Source organism: Sinocyclocheilus grahami, unplaced genomic scaffold (genome assembly GCF_001515645.1).
Source record: "Sinocyclocheilus grahami isolate Dianchi unplaced genomic scaffold, SAMN03320097.WGS_v1.1 scaffold66.1, whole genome shotgun sequence".
In the NCBI taxonomy this organism is placed as follows: Eukaryota; Metazoa; Chordata; class Actinopteri; order Cypriniformes; family Cyprinidae; genus Sinocyclocheilus; species Sinocyclocheilus grahami.
In genome coordinates, this window is record NW_015505245.1 from 1,278,419 (window position 1) to 1,297,622 (window position 19,204).

Consider the following 19,204-nt stretch of genomic DNA (forward strand, 5'->3'; position numbering starts at 1 on the left):
GGTGAAAGTTGATGTATTCCCTCAGCGACCAGCACAGATCAGCTCTAGGCATGACAAAGCGGATATCGTTCTCTTTTGGAAGACCAAACAAAGTAGGTTCGCTTTCACAACGATACACACAGCATCTTCAGGACATGGCTGCAGCGTCAACAATACTACAGCGATAATAAAAGTTACGCCGCCTTTCTTTGCGTGAACATTTGGGCGGCGTTATGCAAATCTTCCCACATAGTGAGGTAGACATGTGGGGGCGTGTTAGAACAAGCCGTTTTAGGTAGGCGTGGTTGACTCTTAACTTTTATAAAGAATATCTCTTTGGTTTTGAGACTAGTATTTGCAACTTTACAGATCTTCTTTATGCACCAAGAGCTTGTAACACTCCAAAGAGAAAGGAAAAATTGAAATCGCATCATATGACCCCTTTAAGATGATATGCAGAGCATACACAGACAATATTGCCGGAAGATAAAACGAAAAGAAAATGTCTGTATCGCCACTGGCTCCAATGTTTCCCTGTATATGTTGAGCTGTATTTTAACAAATTGGGAAAAACACACAAACAAACAAACAGCAGGATTCAAAGGGACAGCAATTTTTAATGATTAATAGTCACAGTAATAGATTGCTCAAATAGCGTGTATTGCACATGTGTACACATATATGCACCCTATATACACGTGTGTAGCAGTTAGTATACACACCTTTGTATTGTCGCAACATGAAAGCATTGAAAGAACACAATAAATCAGGGAATGTGCTTTGATCATTTCAGATAACTTCTGCATATCAATATGACCAGAAGATAGACAAGAAAGAGAGGAGAGAGTCGAGAGCGAGAGAGAAAAAAAGATCTTAAAAATCCAAGGTTAAAAGATCTCACAAATTGAAACACCCAATCACAAGTGATGTAGAACAGCAAAGAAATGAAGAGACAGTGAAGGAGACACAACCTTCTCTTTCAAAAAAAGTCAAAAAATATACAAACACTCTTTGAACCTCAACGATCATAGGTCACTACATATACACAACATATGAATTATCAATAAATATACATATTTACCCAATAGCAAAATATGTGGCAGAGACAGTAAAGCTATCTTCCACGGCGAATGTCGATGTCTTTTACACATACAGAGGTTTCCCGGTGTCCATCATAAGGCCCTGTTCACGCCGCTGACATTGTTTTTTGTCGTTGTGAAAGAGGACACTTTGGACTGTCTGAAATGAACTCAGCGCCTCATTTAAGAAAGCCAAGCGTCGTACACTCTTAAAAATAAAGGTACTTCACGATGCCATAGAAGAACATTTTTGTCGAACTGGTTCTATAAAGAACTTTTAACATCTGAAGAACCTTTCTGTTTCACAAAAGGTTCTTTGTGGCGAAAGAAGGTTCTTCAGATTATAAAAAGGAAAGGAAGAGGTGGTTCTTTAAAGAAACTTTGACTGAATGGTTCTTTGTGGAACCAAAAATGGTTCTTCTATGGCATCGCTTGAAGAACCTTTTGAAGCACCTTTATTTTGAAGAGTGTACTGTATTATATCTGAGCGATCATTTCCCCTCTCTATGCATTGCTCAACTCATCACACCCAAAGAGAAGGTTTAGGTCTCAAAAAGGAACTTCTCAGGGTCAGCCGATTCATCCAGAAAAGTATAAAAGGAACGGAAAAGAAAAGGAGTAAAAGCGTTCACCACAAACTGCACGGTCAATAAACTGTTTGACGCCATATAAGGTGAAAATACAAAACTCTGCACAAATGGTTGGTGATCTACATCCAAACGTTACGAAACCTGATCACAGTAGTTCCTGATTCAGACAGCACATCCCATAGCCACATCGAAGAGGGAAATTCTCTTAGTGTATATTACAGTATCTAAATACAGAGGCTAGTGTCAGCCTGATTTTTCACAAAGTGTTTCCTGTTTCTCTTTAACCGCAGTTTGCGCGAAAAGCAAGTCAATGCGCTTGATGATAATAACGACTGACAACAGACGGTTAGAGACTGAATGAACAGCTGAAGGTGATGTTAGTGTTGAAAAAACAGCATCTATAAATACTTTATCAGATGGTGACGTAACAAACAGACGACTGTTGTTGTGAAAAAAACTGGCCGTTCACTTTTAGCTATTGTAATATATCTTTTAAAAAAGTTAGTTATTGCCCAAAGGCTATGAGGCCATCGAAGAGATACGATGTAATTTTTCATCGATTTACAATGAGACAAACATCGATCCATAAGCAACACAACGTAACGCAACTTTCAGCAGTCATTTCTGACTCCAAATAAATAAATCAAAAGTGAGCAGAGTCGAGAAATGCGCAGGAAAATTTCTGACGTTCCAACATCAACGTTGGCGAATCAATGAACGTACAAAACGAAAAACGCTGACGGGAGTCCACATGTCGCTTGCTGAGATAATTCACTCTGCTTTTAATGCCTCTTAATTAGTGTCTGAGAACCGAAAGTATTAGGTTAGGTTCGGACCTACAGTGTAGTTATTAGTGCAAGATGCTCGAGGCCCGGTTCAGTCTCGTTAAAAAAGTACTATCCATTAAGACACGTCGTCTCTTCTCAGACCGAGTAATGCTGCTTCTGTGACACTGCTAAAGGAAGAGGGTGACCTTAAATAAAGACGCAGCCGATTAAATCGAATTTGGCCCCCAAAAAGCTGTTGTCACACAATGAAAATGTAATGAAGGATCGTTATTTCAGGGTCATAAACAAGCCATTGCATTTCAAGTGCACAAGTGATTAACCAGCATACAGCTATTAGATGACTGTCAACGGTTATGAACAATACTAATTAGTCTGGTGAAAAATAACCATAGCCATAGCATAAAAGCTATATCAAAAGATGACGAAAATGTAACCAAAAGTTTGCAGAGTATTTTAGTGTTAAACAAAAAAAAGTGGTAGCCACTCTTATTGCCGGAAAAAATATTGTTAAATCCTGAAAAAAGGACAATGCCAAATGCACCGCACAGTGACATAAATCAAAATCATTGATAATATCTGTAGCACGCTGTACATTCCTTATCAGAGAATACTTCAAATCAAATGACGAAATTAACACTGATACAGACTTTTTTGTTTTCTTTTACATTTTTGTACAAAAAAAGGAAATGTCGTAATAAAAAAAAAACTCACCGACAACACTCTCTCGCCAACGGAAATAAAGTCAAATAAAACAAGTTTCAAATAAAAGAGCGTAAGGGAGCCAAACAAATAATTGTACAAAGGAAGGTGAGGCTAAACAAGTTGGTCACAACATCGTCAGTGTTTCCAAACAATCATGTCATGTGCTCGTCTAGGGCACAGGACTGATAAATAAAACAATCGCTGAATTTCTTTCGTTCGTTCTTTTGTTAACAGTAAAATAAAATAAAAAAGTATCAAAACCTTTTACCAAGAACACAACATTTACATCCCCCAAGAAACGAAAACAAAAAGAAAGAAATGTAAAGAAAGTGGGGCAGGAGGAGGATGATAATAATTTTGTGCTCTCCGTCGTTCATGGCTAAAATTCGTTTTCTTTGAAAAAATTAAGGCAATTTGAAAAACAAACAAATCAATGAAAGTTAAGTCTTGAGGATTCTCGATTCGTTAAGTATTGGTGTTGTCAAATGTTTTCCTTAGTATAAAAGGCACCAAGTTCTTGGAAAAAAAGTCTTTCTTGAGACATTACCACAATGCGCCAATCCTTGTTCTCCACCGAAGGTCGAGATGGACGCTTTGAAAATCCTCTCTTCGTATTTTACACCTTTGTCGTAAAACGGATGGGTTGCCGTTATTTACGTTTATGTGCGAGTATGTAATAGCAAAGCCGTATACACCAAAAAAGTACTGTTTTCTCTGAGAGAAAATAAATGTTTCTGGGAAAAAGGCTAACCACTGTTCTTCCACTTCTGGATAAAAGTCTGCAGGCTGTTTTACTGTATGTACAACCACAGCTGATAAGAAAATGTTCCATAGGGGATATAAAGTACTTATATATTTTTTGTATATTCAAATGTGTATACGGTGCACACAAACCTACATATATATGCTTATATATATATATATATATATATATATGTATATTCATATATATTATATACTTATAGTTCTCGTATGTTTGTGTGCTTTTCATAACAGGCTATTATACAGATGAACAAGTATACCAAAAAATCGACACGGTACAGTGTAAACGAGTATACTTGTCTGCAAAAGGTGTTTCGACACAGCAGGTGCCTCTTTTGGGAACCGTGTTGCTTGTGAATGAGTGTATATGTGTGTTTTGTGCTGAAGTATTTTTGCTGCTTGTTGGCTTTTTTTGGAACTTTGTACATTATACTTTGTACAGAAAACAAAGCTTTTCGCGGCCCTCTGAGCAACAACATCCCTGTGCTGTCGTGCTGTTTTGCCCTTTCTCCTCTTCTTTAGATTTTGTTTTTTTTGCATTTTCTTCTTTACGTCCTCAGTCCAATACAATGAGAAAATGAAAGGCCTCTCTCTGAAGAGCACTCCATTGTTCGGCCGGTCCAGCTGCGCAACCCTCACTGGAGTGGTCCTGTAATTACTCATCATGCCTTGTCGTCCCCTTTCGGCAACAGTTTGCTATGCTTTAACCTCAGAAAAGCGAAAGTGGGTGGGCTGTGAATGTGTCAGTCAAGCACCTGGAAATGAGTGAAGGACTGAGGGAACCAATCAAAGAGCTGGGAGGAGGAACATGAGGCATGACCAGTGCCAAGCACGCGTGGACAAGAAGGTTGGAGCAGTGATGCACTGTACTCGCTCTTCTACAACACGGGCTCCTCCTCCATCGGCTCCTCTGCTGATCTGAGGAAGGAGTGATTGGTTAATGGTTAATGAAGGGCTAAATGATGTATTAAACTGTCTACATAACAGCGGACAACAGGGTGTGGAGTTGCAGTACCTGCTGGTTTCTGTGGAGGTCTTTTGCTGATCATTGTCCACAGTGAGAGAGGCCATGGCGGTCAAAGTGTCTGCCTCGTCCTTCTCCCGTCTCTGAGCGTCCAGTAGAGACTGACCCACTGTAGGAGCCAACCTCTGCAGAGACATCCAGTGTTTACCTACAGATCATGAGAAGAGAAACAATGATAAAGATCGTTACGTCATCAAGACCTCAACGCCAGTGTTATTACAGTTAACTAAAACTGAAATCCAAACTTTTTTTTGAAGAAAACTATTTTTTTGTTACTTAAAAAAAAAACTTAACTGAAATAAAATATTAAACTTTATTTCAGCTAGTTGCGAAGACACCATTTCAAATTTTAGTTTGAAAATTCAAAAATATTAAATTCTAAAAATGACAAGAACACGCAACAAAATGACTAAAACATTACATTTAAAATGAAAAAGGAAAATATAAATACCATGCCATGGCAGCACAATAAACAAATACGCTTTATAGAAAATGTCAAATTATTATATAAGATGTCGGCACCGATGGCCTCGAGTCCGGGCTCGCGGACCTTTCCCAATCCCACCCCCCTCTCTCTCACCCACTTCACTTCCTGTCGACCTACTGTCCTATCTAAATAAAAAAGGCATAAAACGCCAAAAATAAATCTTTTAAAATAAATATATATATATATATATATATATATATATATAAGATCTTTAAAAATAATATATAATAGAAATTCTACAGTTTTTCCTGTAAAATATGTTTTTAAAAAATGTCCATTAAAGACATTTCTGATTCAATCCATTACCACAATACTGATATTTAATACACTTTCATATGAAGTAAAATAGTGAATAAATGAATGAATGAATATAGAAATTAATACAATATGTAAAGAAAAAAAACATCTCTTCCATCAACACTTGCACTATAACACTAGCACTTTCTATTTTATCTACTTGTTTTCTTTTTAGTTATTAAAAACAACAACTTGACCCTCTAACACTTGCACTCTATTTCAACTCTACCTACTTGTTTTCTTTTTTATTTAAAAAATGACCCTCTAACACTAGCATTCTCTATTCTTTTTCTATTCTTTTGACTTGTTTTATTAGTTTAAAATAATTGACCCTCTAACACTAGTGTTCTCTATTATTTTTCTATTCTATCTACTTGTTTTCTTTTTCTTTTTTTAAATTGACCCCCTAACACTAGCATTCTCTATTCCATTTCTATTCTATCTATTTGTTTTCTTTTTATTATTTAAAAAAAACCTTGCTACGTGTACTGCGTTAGACTACTCAAGACTTGTCACGCCATTTACATATTATTGTTCGGTAACACTTTAGTTTAGAGACCAATTCTTGCTATTAAGTAGTTGCTTATTAGCATGCCTATTATTAACATATTGGCTGTTCATTAATACTTATAAAGCACATTTTCTGCATGACCATATTCTACACCCCTAACTCTACCCAATGCCTAAACTTAACAACTACCTTATTAACTATTAATAAACAGCAAATTAGGAGTTTATTGAGACAAAAGTCATAGTTAATGGTTTGTTAATAGCGAGAATTGGACCTTAAAATAAAGTGTGACCTATTGCTCTTTTGTTGGTTTGATTGCTTCTATTGTCCTCATTTGTAAGTCGCGTTGGATAAAAGCATCTGCACTAAATGTAAATGTAAATAATACAATCTTAGCCAAGGTTTCTTCAGTTTCACTTACTCTGAATCTCAATGACCCTCTCTAAAGAGGCTGTGGCTTTTGGACATGGTTTCTGTTGAAGCACTGCCAGTGGTAGAGGATCCAACTGCAACACACAAAAAAACATGAAAAATAAAAGAAATAAACAAATTCATGTTTATTTCATAAATAGGAACACTATTAAAAACTCATGCTCTGCTAATATTGACCTTGCTGTTTTATGTTGAGGGTTCCAGAGACCTTAATAATGCATGTGTAAATGTGTATGTGTTTTGAAAATAACTTCTTATTTACCCTTCAAATTTTTCAAATATGATCCTCTGACCAATTAGGCACGTATTATTTAAGCTTTAACCTTTTGTTTTATCACTGAGACCGCAAAACAGAACTTGAGGGGTTAAAACAGATACACTGTTGAGTTATGCAACTCAAATATAATAATATCATGTACTGTTCAGATGTGTGTGAATGAATGACAGGCACCTCGTCTCCAAGTAATGCAGCCACGCAGGACTCGGATGCGTCACAGATGGCAGTGAGGTCGTGACCTCCTTCCAGCGCCAAAACCACACGGCCGCCAGCCAACTTTATCAACTGCTTAGTGAGATGGCCGAAACCTAAGCACAGAGCCAGGAGCATGCTGGGTAATTCATGATCTATAAACAAACTCAAAAGCCTTCAGCAAACCTTATCGCCCCCAATTTGAACAGAAATGTAGGTTAACAGTGAAAAAGACTATCATTCTATTGGTCTAGTTGTACTACCAGTGTGACACCAATCTTTACTGCTCCCCCAAAGCAATGTCCCAGAACAACTGAGGTAGTCCAACCTCAAATAAATAAATTGATTTTTTGTGTATAATGCAACCCCATCTATGCAATCAAGGGGCACAAACAGCATTTGTGCCATCTGACCATTGGTACTGGAAACAGAAAAACAGCAAACTCACATTTGGCGGTGACATTATATCCACCCAGAGGGGACTGATGGCCCTCCACAGCGTCAAAGCCAGCTGACACTAGCACTACATCCGGGGAGAACTCATTGGCTATGGGCATCACCACCGTTCTGCAAACACACAGACAGCAAGACTCTGATTTACAAACGATCTGCACAGACTATAAATCCATTTGGATTAATTTGAGTAAAAATGTGTTTTCTTTACCAAGAAAATGGCCAGATGAAAACCACTATTTTCTGTTTCAAACTTTCACATAGCATCTTTAGGTTATAATACCATTAAAAATTCAAATCCAGATTTTGATTTTCAAATTTATTATAAAATTTTATAATTTTTTCCCCAAAATGCAATAAACCCATTGAATCAATATAAAAGTTATTTTTCATATTGAAATTGAAAATACACAACATAGTAAGTTGATCCACATATGACAGCCTCTGAACTTGGTCAATACTAAACTTATATGCAGGCACTGGACTAAAAATACATTCAATCAGTCATCGCTCCCAAAAAGAATTCAACGGGTCATCTTGTTAATGCTATAAATTAATTACAACAATAAAATAAAATTTCATCATGAACATACATGAACAACAATATCACATTAAACCACAGAAATTCCAAAATTACATTTCCCTTACATTCAATCGAATGCGACTCATCTGCGATTATGAACGCGATATAGCAGTGATCTACCGATTTTGGCGGTTTATCGCGTTTTGGAACAAAACTCTTCATATATATATATATATGTACACACACACACACACACACACACACACATAATACAAATTAATGTAAAAAATAAATATTATAAAAAGTATATTACAATAAAATAAATTATATATAATAAAAAAAAATTCATGAAAAAAAAATGCTAAAACCATTTCATGGGGTCTCAAGAAAATTTTTAATGCTGAAAGTGGGGCTATATTTTGTATAAGGTTTCCTACATTTTCTCTATTTGTCTCCGACAGACAGGAAGTGCAGATCTCACCTGAAGGCAGTTAGATACTCCACATCACCCATAGGTGGCTCCACTCCACCTGTCCAGGCAATGTTGACATTAAAGCCCTCTCCTGGACCTACACCCACCTAGAGAGGAGCCCATGAGACGGTCAGTTAGAAATAAAAGACAATTTTGGTCATGTGACTACAGGAAGCAGCTATTCCCACAGTGACTAAAATGTTGTTACCTCCTCAGGAGCTCCGCTGCCTGGGAAAAAGTTGCCATCGTCATAACGGTGCAGGGAAATGTACAACACATTGGGGTCATTATAGAAGGCCTGCTGGGTCCCGTTTCCATGGTGAATATCCTATGAAAAGGATTGGAAGGTGGTTTTGTAATACTGAGACGAGTCTGGTTTTGTTAACCATCAAATTCATTTTAGAGAAGATTTGAAAGAGTACAATAATATTGCTTGTCACATGTGGACTGTAACATAACAAGCGGCTCCTAAAAACTCACCCAGTCTATGATCAGGATCTTGCCCACCCCGAGTTTCTGCTGCAGGAGTTTGGCAGTGATGGCCACTGAGTTGAAGAAACAGAAACCCCTGCCAAGATACACACAGAGCAGTGGACGGTTATTCATGCGAACACACATAAATGAATTAACCATCTACATAACACGAAACTCCCACCAAGACATAAAAGTCCACACATGAATCATTAAAATGCATTTTGTTACTTTATGTAGCGTAAATTACGATGAAGTAAACAACTTTCCATTATGCATTGAAAATATATTTTTTAAATAAAATATTTGACACAGACTCTCTCAGACTACTTACATGGCAGTTGATTCCTCCGCGTGATGACCAGGAGGACGGACCACTGCAAACCCGTTCTATCCATCAAACAAAACCAGAAGAGAAGGGAGATGAGGACGACATAAGAGATGTGATATAATATAAGCACTGAATATTTATGCCAGAACATCAATTAAACATGAAGCTGTGGTAAGAGAAATAAATATGAACCTTCAGTTCTCCAGCAGCAACTTTGAATGCCAGCTCAATGACGCAGCCCACCGCCATCCGGACAGCTCCTGACGAGTGCATCTCGTTCCACACTGTGTCACTGTCCACCTAAAGGCCATTAAATCATGTTAAATACTGCCACAAATGGGTGAACTCAGAACTGAGCCTATTTACGTCCTTAATATAAATGTCCATGGTTTTATTGCAGGACAATTCATCAGTGCAAAACCCTGAGTAATAATAATAATAATAATAGTAATAATAATAATAATTTATTTATATAATTAATATATAATAAAACATAATTATTTTGTTATTTAAAAGTTTTATTTAAAGTTTTTTTTTTTTTATATTATACTTTAATAATAATAATAATGATTATTATTTAGATGTTTTATTTGATCATAGTCTATGTATCTGTATATTTATTGTAATATATAATGTATATATTCCAATCTAATCTAACAATAATAATGCTATAAAAAAAAAAGATTAAATATTTAATAATAATAATAATATGTATAGAATTAATATATTATAAAACACTATTATTATAATTTAAAGGTTTTGTTTTATTTTAATATCACACTTTAATAATAATGATTTTTATTTAGATGTTTTATTTTATTATAGTCAACAGTATATATCTGTATATTTATTATAATACATAATGTATATATTCCAATCTAATCTAACAATAATAATGCTAATTTATTTCAAATAAGATTAAACATTTAATAATAATAATAATAATATATAAAAATAATATATTATAAAGCATCTGTATTATTTAAAGGTTTTGTTTTATTGTAATATTATACTTTAATAATAATAATGATTATTATTTATGTTTTACTTTATTATAGTCTACAGTATATATATATCTGTGTTTATAATGTATATTCCAATCTAATCTAACAATAATAATGCTAATCTCTTTAAATTAAGATGAAACATTTAATAGTAATAATAATTATTATTTTATTAAAATGTTGAATGCATACTTTCATAATAATAACAACAACAATAATAATGATAATTTTGATGTTTTATTATAATCTAAATATTTATAATAATCTATAATCTTATGTAATAATAAAAATAATGTTACATTATTCAAAAAGATAAAACATCTAGATACTACAACTACTACTAATAATAACCAAGTACCAAATGTAAGGTTGCACAGTCAAGGAAAAAAAACATTAACTAATAATACCATGGCCTACTTTTCACAACCCAAACAAATCCTAACTGACAAATTCCTGCCTACATTATTTGCCAGCATATTCTGTTTTGTTGGTAAATACCTCCTATTATTTACAGTTACATACATTGTGAATGCCGTTTCATTCTTTATTAAAGAAGTGTGATGACTAAACAGATGAACAGACACAACTTACCCCAATGCCTCCACACGGTAGGACAGCGTACATTTTCTGACTTATTGGACCTAGGAAAAAAAAAAAGGCAAATCAGAAGCTGATCTGAAGGAGTGTTATGTTTAGCCCCACATCTGTTGTTCACACATTATCTATTCAGTTAATTGCATAATTGGCTATGCTAATTCAGTCTCGAGGATGCTCACTGGATGACGCTGACGCAACCATCATCTGTCTCGCTGTTCTACAAAGAGCACTCAAGGTCAAAACAGCCTGCACTTCTTCAAAGTGTGTCTCACATAAAAGTGGAGGTGGTGGAGTGATGGCAACTCTGTCCGCAGCTGAACCTTCTCACCCTCACACACAAACGCACGATCGCACACACACACTTCGGTGGTGACTCAGAAGCGGGGGTGGGCAAATGTCTAGAACCTAAAAAAAGCCTAGGCGTCTGTCAAAGGAGATTTGCTTAAGCAAGCCATCAGATTGGAAGCAAACAAGGGAAGCTTTTTGTGGATGTGTGGAGGAGAATCCTAAAATCAAGACAGCAGCATCTACTTACATCACAACAGAGAGCTTTTAAAACACACCTAAAAGTTTCTTGCTGTCCAGCTTCTGTCGGTTCAGTGGACTGGTGCCGTAGAGCAGCGTGTGGTACTCGGAATGCACAGTTTGGATTTCATCTAGTGTGGCCTTCCTTCCCCTGATCCTCTGCACACAAACAAACAAAGAAGCACATTGAGGTAACGTCTATTCTTTTTTTTTTAATTTATTTAATTTTTTTAAAGGTTTATTTATGGCGTTTTATGCCAGTATAGGTCGACAGGAAGTGAAGTGGGTGAGAGGGGGATGGGATCGGGAAAGGTCCGCGAGCCGGGACTCGAACTCGTGACACCCGAAGCGCAATGGCGCTGTATGTTGGCGCGCTGCCCACGAGGCCATCGGCGTCGACTATTATTTGTTTGTTTTGACAAATGAATTTACATGACTCTTCTATGATATTTTTTTGTGATTAAATAATTTTTTTTTTTTAAATCACTTTGGTTCAGAGTCACTATAAATTATGTTTAAAATCTAATGATATTTTCATGTTTTCGCTCACTGAACTCTAAATTGTGTAGCTGTGAAATTTTACCACTAAATGATTGGTTAAATTATATTATAAAACATGCTGCTCAAAAATATGAAACAATTGTGTACACTACCATTTAAAAGTTTGGGATCAGTAAGGTTTTTTAAGGTTTTTAAATAAGTCTCTTATGCTCAGCAAGGCTGCATTTATTTAAACAGTAATATTGTGAAGTATTATTACAACTTTAAAGAAATATCTCCTATTTTAATATATGTTAAAATATAACTTATTCCTGTGATGCAAAGCTGAATTTTCAGCATCATTCAGTCTTCAGTGTCACGTGATAAGTCAGAAATCATTCTAATATGATGATTTGATGCTCAAGAAACATTTCTTATTATTATCAATGTTGAAAACAGTTGGAAACCATTTTTTCAGGCATTTGTTGATAAACAAAGTTTAAATGACAGCATTTATTTGAAATAGAAATATTTTGTAACACTGTAAATGTCTTTACTGTGACTTTTGATGCATCCTTGTAGAAATAAAAGTATAAATATATATATATATATATATAAAACTGAAAAGGTAGTGTGTTTTTGCATTACCACCAAGCTTCCTGTTAATTGTTTCTGGCTGACCCTTCCAGCAGGTGGCGCACTCACCTCACAGCGACCAAGCAGCCCTGTTTCCTGTAGCCTGGACCAAACACTCTGAATGCGACCGGCGTGTTCGGGATGGATGTTTGTGTTCCCACATATGCACTGGTGCTTTAGCATGAAGGTGTCGTACACCAGCCCTGCAGAGAGAGTGAGGAGATTATTACAAATAAAAGTCTAGCAAGTACAAATACTATGAAACATGAACTAAGATGAATCTACTATGCGCATATTGTCTTTTAGATCAATTCTCCACTCTGTGACTGATAGACAGCAGAGCAGTGTACCTGTCGTGAAGAGATGCTTAATGGGCACCTCGTTCAGGGGCGCTCCTTTAAGACTACAAGTGACGGGGGACGACTGTGCCCTTCCCAGGGGTCTGTGGGGCATTCCCGTGATTGACAGAGAGGCCTGGAACACATTCAGTTGTTGCACATGCTGCTGGTCCAAATACTGCGGAGAGAGCACACAAACATCATGAATTCAGTTCAGTTCGACACGGTTTGATTCAGGTTTGATTTAAATTCAGTTTAGTTCAGTACACTTTGAATCGGTTCCGTTCAGTACGGTTTAATTCAGTTTAGCAGTTTAAATTCGTTTTATTAAGTACAATTTAAAACAGTTCAGTGCAGTTTCATTCAAGTTCTATTCAGATCAGTTTCGTTCAGAAGAGTACAATTTTTTTTCTGTTCTATGCATTTCAGTTCATTTAAACAGTAATTTTATTTTAGTTTGGCTAAAAGAATAAGCTTTTCTTTCAGTTCTGCTTAATTCAACCGAATATTAATCATAACTATAATATTATATAAACAATAAAAAATAGAAACAAAATATTAAAATATAACATTATCATGTTAAACTGATGGTAGCAGATGGTAATAGTGGTACTAACCTTGGTACTATGGTATTTAAACGGTATTTTGAATACAATCCAGTTGGGCTTCATTTACTTAGCAATGAACTAGTTTTAATGTAATTCAGTTCAATAAACCTTAGTTTTGGAGTTAAGTCAAGTCAGCGTTTGAAAAGGGCTCCAGCCAAGATCATTTTCAATAATTGAAATAAAATAAAATAACATAATAATGAAATGACACAGATAAAATAAAATTAGAATTTTTTAAATTAGATTTTTCATACAAGTTAAAAAACGTAAACTTATAAAGCTTACATAACAATGTTGCCATGGCAATTAGCTGAAATAAGTTTGAGTTGAAGTAATTAAAATGACAAAAAATAAAAATAAAATACATTTATAAGTTCAAATAAATTACTAAATTTAAGTTCTAAGTTAAAATAGAAATATAAAAACCCCTAAAAACAAATAAAATTGCCAAAAGTGCTAAAATTAAAATGAAAACCTAAACATGAAAAAAAAGCTAATTCAAAATATTAATAACCACTGTAATTGTATATAAATAATACTAAAATAACACTGGAGTATGTGTGCAAAGAATAAGTTAAGATCATAGCAGACTAAACATCAGTCCAAGCACACGGTCTGGACCATCTCACTAAAGAAAGTCAGCAAACATTTGCCAAAAATCTACTCAAAATCTCCAGCAGTAAACAGCCTCAGAGTCTGCTCTATATCAGATGAGCGGAATGAACGTGTGTGTGTGTGTGTGTGTGAGCAGCGAGACAGCCGCTGATGCAGGACAACGTGCCACGGAAGCTCATGCGAGATTATGGGATTCATACTAGTTGTTCTTTTTTTTTTTTTTTTTTGCATGAGACCTTGAGGTTGAAGGTATGCCAGCACACACAAATTTTCACAATTCCCTTTTTCGTGCCAACTCCCTCTTTATTCGACACGCTACAGCCATGCAGCATCTGTCTCACTCACTACGGCAGGTGACGGGGGCTCAATTTGTATTCAAGACACTCAGGCAGACAAGCAGAGGCATTCACACACACAAGGACGTAGGTGGGGGTGTTTTAATGAGAAGGAAAGGCCAGCTAGGGTCTGTGACTGACCAAGGAGTGTTTTGTGTATCGCTGCCTCAATGGTGACTGCATGTCACCACACAACAGACACACACAAACACACACTGCGGCGTGTCACGTCACCCTGGTGGGCTGTGATTGGGTGTGAAGTGCAGGGCAGTGAAGGCGGGCGGGGTCCGGAGGAGGAGATGAATCACCAAGGAGAGATGAGTCAGAGACGGTCCATTCACAGGGGAGTATATGTGTAGATATGTGTGTGTGTGTGAGTCTGCCGCTGTGCGAGAAGGATGCAGTCTGAATTCTAATGCCGTGTTCTTTTGAATTTTTTTCTCAATGATTGCAGGCAGAGTGAGCGCGAGGGAGGAGGAGGGTGTTGCTCTTTTTTCAATAACTCTCTCTCCTGCTCATTCACTTTCACTCATTCATTTGTTTTTCCTTCCTTCCTCCCTCCCTCACAACAGCAGTGTGTGTTTGTGGGGTCTGTGTTAAGATCAAATTGAGCTCTTTTGGAGGATCAAATCTGCCTGGATGTCATGCAAATGAATGGGCTGGAATACATAACGGCATAAATCACCGCAGTGGTGTTATCGTTATATATATATATATATATCAAACAAAATGACGAATAAGAATTGAGAAATCAAAATAATGCACATTTCTTAATAGATTAATGACGTATCACAAAATTACACGCACACTAGGCACAAAAAATCCTTATGTATAGTGAGTATTTGCAGTACAGTGAAAATAAAGACAAAAGTACTTTGTAAAATACTAAGGCATTGCTTTAATGCTAAAAATAAACATGGTAATATCATGGTACTTTTAATAAGATGCAGAGTTATTATTATTAACTTAAACAAATAAAAACATTTTGTTGATTGTAATAAACTTTAAACAAAATAAAATATAAATATTAGATGAAAAACTGCAAATAGTTAAAAATTAAAAATTAAAAAAGAATAAAAATGACATAAGCACATTACAACATTACTAATAATTAAACAAAACTTAAAATGAAGACTGAAAAGATAAATGTAAAATAAAAATGAATTCAAAATATTAATAAAAACCATAATAGCATATAAATCATATTAAAATATAAATAATATATTAAAAATACATCATTACCATGTTAAACTGATACTATGGTATTAAAAACAGTACTTTGAAGAATGCCATGGTATTACTATGAGAGTTACGTAAAAAAAAGAAAAAAAGAAAACAGATTAACCATTGTGCCAAATCAAAAATCCATGGTAATACAATATAACTTTTTTACAAGGTAAGAATAAACCTACTCAGTAATGTTTTAAAAAGAACTATAGTACAGTGCTTGTATTGGATGGTAAAACCATGGTACTTTTTTGCAAGATAAGAATAAATCTGCTTAAGTGCAGCTCTTTGACAAATACTGATTTTACACTTCCTGAACAAATTGTGAGTGGTGCTTGCCACTATTGGCACCATGAAGCTAAGAAGCGTTTTTAGAGCTTTCCTAGGTGGTTGCTTACTGGCTCAATTCACAAAAGCTTACCCTTGCTTCCTATACGCTAGAGATTCATATTAAAGTTTAATAATTTGAGATAAGAGTTTGTTAAAAACCCCAACTACGTATGAGCAATAGTAATACCTCGAGGCTAAACACCTAAGCAAGCAGCACTAACTAGACAAACTTTAGCTCTCGGAGGAACCCCCACCATCGTTCCCAAGTCAATTTCATTGCTTCATCCTATCTAGCAATTATTTATGTGTCTCTCTCTTCCCCTCTTCTCGCCCGCTCCCCTCCTGCCTCCAGTAGTGAGTCACTGGTGGGAAGAAGAGAAGAGAGCAATCTTCCTCTTTAATCCCTCCTTTTCAGGGGGCGAAAAAGCTGCAAACGCTCTGGTTGAGAGGGATACCCTCGATCTCCAGTCACCAAGCCCCCGCATGTGCGTCCCAACACTCATCAGGAACTTGCCTACGCACTTAAGCTCTCGAAAAGTGCAGTGACAGAGTCATCGGAAAGACATTAGATGCATCTTAAAAGTCTAACGACAACACAAAATCCACACAGCTGCTTCTAGTTTCAATAAATACAAAATAATACATTTAAGATAAAAAAACAATCCATCTCGTTTCATAACAAATGACGTTAAGCTGCATTACGTGCATAGCTTTTGCACGGTGACTCATGCAGTGACTACGCTGCTTTTTCATAAATTCGCTCAACACTAAAGCTGAATAATGTTTCTGAATGTGTTGATAGCTTTGTATGTTATGCAAAATAGAACGGGGATGGGAAAAGATGATAAAGGAGAAAGGGGTGAATATAGAAAGCTGTCTTAACATGGTAAACAAGTAGTACACAAAGATAACTGCAATTTTAGAAGGTCAGCGATCCTTAGAAGTTCAAGAAACTAAAACTATGCAAAATACATGTTGGCAGCTCTGTAATATACTTTAGAGGTGAAGTGTGTAATTTTTTCTATTTAAAATAGCAATGGCGCAATCTTGGCGTGGGACTAGCAATTTGTTAGACAAATGGCAGGCGGAGGCAAGTTCAGGAAACCTTGTTAAAAACCATTATTATTTGTTGCAATTGACCATTTGCAAAGAGTTTGATTGACAGGCGATCTGACCAATCATAACGCCGAATCCGCCATCTTGCCCAACAAACAAATCAGTCAGGAGAGTAGATTAACTTTGGTGGACTTAAACTTGTGCATAGACTTGTGCATTGATGAAAAATGTTGTGCATTGATGTGTATCCACAGTTTTAATAAAATACGTTCTGATGTTCATTCACGTTTATTTCGTGTTTTAAGTAAATATGAAAAAACGATTGGTTCACAATTGGTGCTTGAACTACAAAACGGTATTTATTGTTGGAATATCTTAAAAAATGACAAAACTTTAAAAACAAGACCTTGTTTCATACCAGAAGTAACCTGCTCTGTCTTGTCTGTTGTCATGTTGTCAGTTTCCTCTTTGCTCCGCATTGTATTTTTTACTGCGTGAGAACATGATGCGTGGTGTGAGTGGCACGGACATAGCAACAGTAACTAAGGAGGGCGGGTTTTTGCAAAGGGTCAATTCCGTTTGGTGACACTAATAGCACAGAAATTACCAAAACTTCCAGTATTAAAAAAAAAACCCTGTAATTTCTCACCTGGCCATAGGGGGTGCCCTCTTCATCACATTCCCTCAGTTCAATGGCTTCGTCTTCATCATCATCTTCCTCCAAGTCACTTTCTGTGCTTTCTCCCTTCAACGGAACCAGACGTTCCGAAGGGGGTGTGGTCTCGCCAGAGCTCTCTTTCTGTAACCCCTCCCTTACGTGATCAAGGCCCTCCCCTCGCTCGTCCTGCATCTCTGCGGTTTCTGTAAGCTCCTCCTCCGTCTCCTCGGGGTGCGTGGGAGGCTGCCTTGGAAGCTCCGCCCCTTTGGAGAGGATCTGAAAGGAGGTGGAGCTTATTAGCATTTTTTTTGCATAATAGCTCGAACAGCTTCAAATATCTGATCCATATACCTTATTTAGCTGGTAGTGTTTCTGTTTCTCAAGGAAGTGCTGGTGCTGCTGTTGCATTACGAGGTGCTGCAGGGCCTGTGGTGTTTGCGGCAGGGGCGCTGATTGGGTACGGCTCAGTGGCCGGTGCCTAGGCAACTTATTCACTGTACGCATGCTGTTGGACACCCGCTCACCCGTTACCAGCGGAGATTGCCCATACATGGGAACTGCGGGATAAAGATCAAGATGAAAAGCTGTTACACCTACACATCAAACTGTTTTTAACATTAATTTTCTTGTCAACTTGGTCTCGTAGTACCGTGACTTTTGACATTCCTTGTTAGCACACTGCAGACCTGACCTGTAAGACCTGAAAAGTACTCAGCGCAGTTACTTGAATGTAGAGACTGCTCTAGCGATGCATGTTTAATTTTGCACGTTGTTTTTTCCCACGGTGGACATTAGCATAAATTGTCTCAGTTTTCAACTCATAGTGAAGCAACAGTTTGAAGAGAATCTTGCAGACCAAATTAAAAATCAGTTAAACTGTTAAAATGTGTATAGCTAACTAGTTAGTAACCTGAATAATGCATCTGGCTTAAATCAAGCCACGAGTACGAAGAAATATTACGGTCAGGGCAAAAAAAAAAAAGCAAAAAAAAAAAAAAAGAGTACATTTGTATCTGAAATAGGGGTGGGTGATATGACCAAAATCTTATATCACAATTTGAGTAATTTTATTTCACGATAATGATATATATCACAATATAGTTATTATTGCTTTGAATAAGGTCTTTATGATAAAAAAATATTTATACCATAGAAATTTCATAATTCTTGTCACCCATGCAGTGTTAATTTTGACAGCAAATTTTGATTTAGCTTTAGTCATAGTCTTTTGACTAAAATGCCATTTAGTTCTAGTCATATTTTAGTCATCTGAATTGTTTTTAGTTTTAGTGTAGTTTTAGTCGACTAAATCTACAGTAAATTTAGTCGGCTAAAATCTAATGGGTTTAGTTACAGTGTAATGCATTTATCAAGCATTTCTCTAAAATTTCCAAACTCATTATATAGGTTTGATATTAAGGTTTT

General features: G+C 36.2%; 1 protein-coding gene across 1 annotated transcript in view; it reads right to left on the reverse strand.

The window, feature by feature from the left end:
• Positions 1 to 4,402: 4,402 nt before the first annotated feature.
• Positions 4,403 to 19,204, reverse strand: part of LOC107585055 (histone deacetylase 5-like) — a 57,194-nt gene continuing 42,392 nt past the window's right edge. Inside the window, exons 10-25 of the mRNA XM_016271894.1 lie at positions 18,131 to 18,336; positions 17,771 to 18,055; positions 12,963 to 13,128; positions 12,682 to 12,815; positions 11,535 to 11,655; positions 10,966 to 11,015; positions 9,563 to 9,670; positions 9,374 to 9,429; positions 9,049 to 9,136; positions 8,777 to 8,896; positions 8,578 to 8,675; positions 7,569 to 7,687; positions 7,103 to 7,236; positions 6,641 to 6,725; positions 4,916 to 5,072; positions 4,403 to 4,818 (exon numbers count right to left, since the gene is read on the reverse strand). Of these exons, the coding sequence (XP_016127380.1) occupies positions 4,779 to 4,818; positions 4,916 to 5,072; positions 6,641 to 6,725; positions 7,103 to 7,236; positions 7,569 to 7,687; positions 8,578 to 8,675; positions 8,777 to 8,896; positions 9,049 to 9,136; positions 9,374 to 9,429; positions 9,563 to 9,670; positions 10,966 to 11,015; positions 11,535 to 11,655; positions 12,682 to 12,815; positions 12,963 to 13,128; positions 17,771 to 18,055; positions 18,131 to 18,336 (1,967 nt within the window). The 3' untranslated portion in view covers positions 4,403 to 4,778. The remainder of the gene's footprint in view (positions 4,819 to 4,915; positions 5,073 to 6,640; positions 6,726 to 7,102; positions 7,237 to 7,568; positions 7,688 to 8,577; positions 8,676 to 8,776; positions 8,897 to 9,048; positions 9,137 to 9,373; positions 9,430 to 9,562; positions 9,671 to 10,965; positions 11,016 to 11,534; positions 11,656 to 12,681; positions 12,816 to 12,962; positions 13,129 to 17,770; positions 18,056 to 18,130; positions 18,337 to 19,204) is intronic.